Source organism: Pundamilia nyererei, unplaced genomic scaffold, assembly GCF_000239375.1.
Source record: "Pundamilia nyererei isolate P.nyererei 1_Seehausen unplaced genomic scaffold, PunNye1.0 scaffold00243, whole genome shotgun sequence".
In the NCBI taxonomy this organism is placed as follows: Eukaryota; Metazoa; Chordata; class Actinopteri; order Cichliformes; family Cichlidae; genus Pundamilia; species Pundamilia nyererei.
This window is the reverse complement of record NW_005187644.1, coordinates 510,454-518,219: the sequence shown is the minus strand read 5'-3', so window position 1 is coordinate 518,219 and position 7,766 is coordinate 510,454. Positions and strand designations below refer to the sequence as shown.

Below are 7,766 nucleotides of genomic sequence, written 5' to 3'. Positions count from 1 at the left end.
TATCTCATATTAAGCCAGCATATTAAGCTATAGCTCGTTTTCACACATCCCTGTTTCAAATCTCCATATTTTGTCTCCCTATCTATCTTCATTTATTTATTTGTATTTGTTTGTTATTTATTTGTTAAAAACTCAAATTCTCACATTACTATTTAATGATCACATTATTTCAAGAATGTAATAAATATGTTTGTAAGAATTTTAACGCTAACTAGGTACACGTATTTGCAATATTTATCAGGATCCAGCAAGCGCTGTTTCGGCGAATCAGATAGAAAGCAGAGCTTTTAATATTGCAAAACTGGTCGCATGCCGATGACGTCATCACGTCGCCCCTTTTTTAAGGGGTCACAGTTCCCGTGACTAATGTTTCTTAATTAATTAAATTATTTTAATAGTTGTAAACCCACGTGTTGGCTGAATAAAACACGTATTACTGCCCAAGGCTAGCACATATACTGTATCAACTAAAGACTCTTTATAGTGCCGGAAATAGTATCACCATCATCGACATTGTGGATACAGCTAAAAGCCACATTAGCTTCATCATTACTTGAATAAAAAGCGTAAACATTGGTCTTACCTTGTGAATACCGTTCCAAATCTCTCTAGTCTACTACCTGCCATGTGGAGCTTTTCGTTGACAGATCTAGCTATATAATTCCCCTTTTCTAGAAAAAATCTGCATTAAAGTTGACCATTGTTTGCAACACTGTCGAAACAACCCGTTCGGATGCTGTCATGCGATTATAGTACGGGTGCCTTGAATGGTCAAATTGTGCGCATTGATACTGAAAAGTTGGTTCTTCCGATACCAGACATTTATGTTCCAGAATCGACTTTCGTATTACATTATCGATATTATAGTAATTTAGGGTAAATTTGTAGCTTATAATTTACAAGAACACAGTGGAAAGTAACTATATTATTGGATTGTCTGAATAGGAACTACTTCTTCTGCCTATCACAGTGAGTTGGGAAATACGACTGTATAAATGCATTACGGCTCACGTGTGCGCGCTAGTTCAGTTTTCTATCATAAGCAGAGTTTCGTAATAGCCCGGGCTCAAATAGCCCGAGCTATTTGAGCTCCACAAAAAGCAAAGATGCGGTTTGTGACACATGTGGCAAGGCCACAAACCTTGTCAAACACAAACAAAAGTAAATTGTAACAGAATATAATGAGGCGAACTGGAGGAGGAGGAGAGACTTTGTGTCTAGGCATTGTGTTCTTAAAACTGCAGAATCCCATTTGTTCAAATTGCAGAGTATTTACAGTGTATTATATAGACTGGGTATATATAACATATACAGTAAAACGGTCATTGTATGCTTTAAAAAACTCAAAATATTTCATACATAAGATAAATAGACAATGACATGTATCTATAATGTTTTTTCTCAGCTTTACTATTTTCAATCAGTCACATTTGTTTTGGAATGGAAAGGGAATATTTAAAATGTAGGTAGGCTATAGATTTCAGGGTTTTTTGTTTTTTTTTTTTTTTTAGTTCTTGTGTGAATTCTTCATAATTAAGCAAGAAGAACAATAGTCTGATGTCTTGTAGTCATTATACAGTTGTATTTCCGAATACGGTTTGAAATACACTACTTTTCATTTTTATTTACCAAACACATCAAGTTTTTACGCAAATGGTAAATGACCTGAATTTGTATAGCGCACTTAGTCCCTATGGACCCCAAAGCGCTTTACACTACATACAGCCATCCACCAATTCACACACTGGTGTTGTAGCCACAGCTGCCCTGGGGCGCACTGACAGAGGCGAGGTTGCCGGAGACTGGCGCCACCGGGTCCTCTGACCAATGCCAACAACTCTCTATCGAAAACGTTGTACTTATGCAAAGTATTGGTATCGATACCAGCCTGAATTTTACTTGGTATTGGATCCCAACAATGCTGGATCCTTTTCCAGCCTGATCTCTCCAACTGTGGAGGTATTGTACAGACGACACAGGAGCTGTAACTTTCCATTCCGACTTTATTCATCTCCAAACTACAACTGGACACATTGTGCCAAAAACCAGCAGAACCCCCCCGACCTGGGTGTGAGTGGAGCCCTCTGGTGGGCCACCACACAACCATTCATTATGGAGGTGGATGCCTTGGATCCTGGGGCCAGGGCTGTGGTTTCTCAGCAGTCTGAAGGTAAAATAAATCTGTGTGCTCCAGAAGGAAACTATGATTTTGGTAAACAGGAATTGCTCTCTATTTAGCTGACAATGGAAGAATTGAGGCATTGGTTGGAGGGGACAGGGTATCCACTGGTTGTTTGGACAGACACAAAATTCTCTCTTAACTGTTGCCAGAGAAGAAAGAAACCGTCCTCTTCCATTATTATGTACATGGTGGTAAGGTGTCTTGTGGGAACTGACGGATTGAACCAAATGAGTGTGCTGTGTGCACAACAGTGTGACAAATATTACCTGCCCTTTTATTAACTGCAATAGTGGTGATCATTAGCCGCTAACTAACTGGGTAAGGGTGTCATGGGCCACTGCACTGTTTTAGGGAACATATTTAGTTTTACAGTAAGATACAGGGCTGTTCCCTGCCTTTCTGGGGGGCTTATATTTCACTATTAACAATAACAACAACAAACAAACTATCCAGAATGAATTTTGACATAATTATGGATTATTATAATAATGATATTTAAAAACAACACAGTTTTAAAGAAAATACATTAAGACGCCAATTAAATATATTAGATTTATATTTCAAATATGACAAAAATGCTGATTTTACAGCAGCAAAATTATTGTATCTCTACAGTTTAAATGTGTAATAAGCTCACCCATCTGCCTAGCACAGAGTGGATAGTGAAACTAATTGAATCATTATAAATACAGTATTTTATATTTATTACTTTTTATTAAATTTCTCATTACTTAATTATTATAGCACTAGGAATAAATAATAAGGGAAGGATGTGGATCAGCGCTATGATGCAAACCTGTGGCCATAGTACATATAGTCTTCTGGAGAAGGTAATAATGTCATTGTGTGTGCATGTGTGTGTTTTATGCGTATAGATTTTTTAAAAATTATTACTCATTGACCAGATATGCCCCGTAAGGACAGGGGGAGGAAACAGCTACAAAAGGAGCTATGTGAGGTTGCTAAAGGTATTGGAGCACCTCACCAGCTGGATTAAAAGAGCACAGGTAACATTAACACATGTACCAGTTGTTGAATTGCAGAGGTATTCAAGAATGAAATCAATAATAAACACAACTGCAATGTTATGGTTCTATAACATGTTTCTATCATTACTTTATTAAGGATTAGGTGCAAGAGTTGTTAAGTGTGGACAATTAAATAATAGATTAATGCAACAGCAAATTGTGCCTTGTTCTCAGATGGACCACAAGTGGAGAGTGACAGATCAGATGAGGAGATGGAAGGAGGAAGAGAGTGAGTCACAGGCAGAGGCAAGTTTATTTTCCACAGTTTTTTTCATCAGTTTCATCACCATATGGTTCCAAGTGCTGTCACTAATCTTTGCATTATATTTTTTATCTTATAACACTTGTTTAATCAGCTACCATCTCTCCTATGGACTTTTTAATGTCTACAGTCTCAGATCAACACAGTCCCGCCCTCCAGCACTATCAGCATGAGCACCACCAGCAACCCTTTAACAGCAACATTGTATGCCATCAGCTAAAACATAGGCTAGGTTTGCTTTGCATTGTCTCCACGTGATCACAAAGATATAGTATGATGCGATTCCATATTAGACTCTTCATGCATGTCGGTTGTTGTTATTCAGCCTGGTTCTATGTGCCCCTTTTTAACTTTGAGCACCCGCCCCTTCAAACATCTCTGCACGACCTTCGCCACTCCTGTATGGTCCTTCCAAGGTCAGAGGAAAGTGATTCACTGGGCTCATGCTGCCAGATTCACTCCATGACCAACAAACTCAAAAGTACTCTGTTCCCTCTGTCCAGCACCACATTTGTTGTTGCTGCTGTCTATGAAGGTGCACCTGTGCCAGAACAGTATAAGGAACAGAATAAATGCATTGCTGACTGCCATGCTATGAACCAGACCAGAGAGTGGTTGTCCAATAAATATCCCTCTATGAACAGAATCTAAAAAGCTTGCACCTAGTCTTTTTCTCTTTTTCTCTTTTCATGCCTCCCAGCTCAAAGTGGTCTGGACCAGTCAACTGCCCTTTCCTCCAGTCATAAGAAATATAGATTTCCTTCCCTTATTTAAGTCATAGCTCAAAACATACTTGTTTAACCTGGCTTACTCACTTTAATACAGATCTTGTTGTCAAATCTTGTTTATTTGTTTTTTGTATCTTAATTTATTTTACTGTTTTATTGATATGTTTTTCTCTCTTTGTAAGGTAACCTTGGTTTTTAGAAGAGCACCCTCCAAATAAAATGTATTTTTTATTATTATTATTATTATTATTATTATTATTATTATTATTATTATTATTATTATTATTATTGTGTGTAAAGTGATTCTGACCGGTGAATCTGTGAAAGAAAATTTACCTTTATTTTCTTTGTTAAGAGATAAGATGAGATGAGATAGCCTTTATTTGTTAGTTGCAGTTTTTTTGCCCACAACCGAGATGACAGACCTTGCCGACCGTACATACAATACACAAACATCACATTGGGGAGACAGGTCAGGCCAGGTAGCGAGGAAAAAAACATCAAAATGTGTAACACAAAAAGGATAATACAGGAATGCACAGATATCAACACACCATAGCACAGTAAACACAGACAAGCAACATGGGAAAGTGTTCCAGTGTGTACATCTGATCTGGGACCGCTGCAATCTTCGATTGCGCCTCCAGCTGATCCGGTGTCCACATCGGATGGTAGGTAAGCATTGGAGGAGGTGTTGGATCCGGGATAGGGAGGGTGATGCATCAGTGAGTGCTTATCAGTATCAGTATATGTATGTGTGTGCGTGTCCATAGTTCAGCTGAGACAGTGTCCTTCGCCCTGCCAGGCTAAGTAAACAGTCTTCCAGCCAACCCAGGTGGCCTTGCATGGAACGGGAAGGAACAGACTAAACACAGTCGTTAACAGGGTGTTTTTGTTCAGCTCCAGCCTTGAGCCCACGGCTGGCGCCGAAGGGGTAACTGCATTATGATGGTGATTTTTCTTTTCTTTTGCAACAACTCATGAGAATTTCAAAGCTGTTCTTTAACACTCCGTCACTGGACTCTCAATCTCCCGTTGGAGAGCTGCGAGCTTCTCCATGATGTTATCAAATTTCCGCTCGGTGGTCTTGTCATTCTTGTGCTCAAAGAGCAGATTCTGGGACCTCACGACCGCAGTGAACTGCTCCAAGATGTAATCCAACTTCCGCTCAGAGGTGTTATTCTGAGTATTCACTGCAGCTGTTAGCTCCTCCAAGCTCTTAACCATGCTGCATTCAGTGAGCGCATTCTGAGAAGTCGCGCCTCGTCCCATCATTTCAATCCCAGCGGGCAGCCTTGGGGGGGTTTGAACAGCCGGTTCCGCTTTCTTAATTCTCCGATAAGCCAGGGCCAAGCCAGCTCCGATCAGCAAGAACCCTGTTATCATGGTTCTGAATAGGTAGATATCTTCAGCGTCCTCGATCGACAGTCCCGCCAGGCACACGATCCTCTGTTTCTGCCACCCGTCCATCGTGTATCCGGCAGGGAAAGTCCCTCCAGGGCACTCGGGCTCTCCCGAGCCCAGACTTCTTGTTGAGAAAAGGGTGTCAATAGCATTCAGAGACCAGTTGAATCCATAATTCTCTTTTAGGTTTTAGAAACAGACTGTGAGAGAGTGTTCCAGGGAAAAAGTAATACAAAAAACACGAGACTAGACAAGGACATAAGAGCTAAGCAGGGAAGATAAGGGAAAGGAGAAAAAGTGCATCCGCTTCCTCCGAGAGCCAAAAAGAGGAGGAAACCCGTGGAACGGTTTTGGGGAACCCTTGGTGCACCCATGTTGCTGCTTATAGTGCTGACCCTTGTATGTGAAACACTTGGTTGGTGCTGACAGTGGTCCTGTTGCTGAGGTTGGGGTCATCCTGTAAACTCTTAAACGACCTCCACTGCTTCGGTGACTGGAACACAAGTAAGAGAGATGTCACTGATTTTGTCACTGAGCAGTGACAAAATTCTCAAGATAGTCTCCCTTTAGAAAACCACCAGGATTTGTCTCAGCATCACAGTAAAGTTCATCCCTTTACAAGGATGTTTTTCTCTGCTTGGGTGAGTCAGTCAGACAAATTTCCCCCCCACTTGTCCATGTCCCTGGTGTGACATCCTGTCTCTGGCCACTGAGGACACACTCTGTATTTTGTTGGTGTTTCCAACGCACAACAAGTAGGTCAAACGTCTTTTGTTGCCTGGTATTAGACTTTTCATGTTGTGGTACATGAACCTTGTCAGTGAATTCAGAACTCTTTTCAGAGTATTCTCATCTGAAAGAGTTGTAAGTCTCTGTCTTGATCTGCCCCTCTTTTGATTTTAGCACACAATGGTATAATTTGTTTGTCTGACCCATTCATTGAGCAGCTGGCTGTGTGTTCTGGAGGATTTTTGTTGCTTGGAGTTCCCCTAACTCAAGAGCTCATTTGCAGACAAATTAGATTTAAATAAATATTTTAGACTAGATTTAGGGGTTTTATTCACTTTACGGATTCATGTTTATATATCTTGGGTTTTTTTTAAAATGAGAGAAGACAAATTTGCTCAAATTATAAGTTTAATTTTTATGTTATTTATTTCAACTTCGTCATCATCATCATCATCAGTTTCTTTCTCTCATTACTTTTTAAAAAATTTTTTTTAAAAATTTGTCTGTTTTAGTTTATGCTTAGTTATTACTGTGGTCATTGTTAATCCGTTAATTAATTTCTTATTTTCTCAATCCTTAAATTATATTTCTTAATTTTTTAATTAATTAATCTTATTTTTCCATTCTACCCATGTCTACCAGGGGCTGGGGAGTGGCCTGCAGTATCACCCTCCTTCTACTGGATGGTGGCGCTTTAGCTCAGTCCTACTACTAGTTAGCACTGTTGCATTTTTTTTATGTGTAATACCCTCTTTTGAACACACAGTGTCACACTCTGTTGAATAGACCGGCCTCAATTTTTCCCACAGTTTCAAATCCTGTGATTACTTATTGCTTTAACCGGACCTCAATTTTCCCTGCAAACATCTTTATACGATATCTTTTGTGCCGATTATGTGTAGTCGTTGCTTTTCTAATGATTTAGCTTACACGGCTTTAAATGCCATACAAAGTTTATAAGGTCCTCGTGCTTCTGAGAGGAAAATCTCAACACATATGTTGTCGCTTTTCTCCTTAAGGCAGGGGACTTTAAACTTTCTATATTTAAATTGAAAATATTATATCATATATAAATTATGGTTAGAATTTCAAATTGTTTTACATGATGTGATGGACCTCCAGCTGTCTGGCTCAGAGACAAAAGCTGGCGCACCCAGGCAGTAAACACTTTTATTGCATGTGGTAAAAACAGAATGTTAACATGATTGATCAAAAAGTTGAAGGGAAGCCCTTAGACCCCATGTCCAACTCGAGTTTCATCTCCTACACCTTTTGGATATCTCCCTATAAGGAGATGACACTTCTCACATCACCATGGCAACCAGCTCCTATCCTCCGCTCAGGGCTGTAGAGAAAAGTGCCCATTCCATAACACCTGATTTATGGCCCTGCTTTTTCTCTAGTAGTCAGCATTAAAGTTTGTACCTTCTGGT

At 39.7% G+C, this 7,766-nt stretch overlaps 1 protein-coding gene across 1 annotated transcript in view; it reads right to left on the bottom strand.

Moving 5' to 3' along the window:
* mrps23 (mitochondrial ribosomal protein S23) overlaps positions 1 to 776 on the bottom strand; it is an 8,188-nt gene extending 7,412 nt beyond the window's left edge. Inside the window, exon 1 of the mRNA XM_005749369.2 lies at positions 584 to 776. Coding sequence (XP_005749426.1) covers positions 584 to 627 — 44 coding nt within the window. The 5' untranslated portion in view covers positions 628 to 776. The remainder of the gene's footprint in view (positions 1 to 583) is intronic.
* Positions 777 to 7,766: the final 6,990 nt, after the last annotated feature.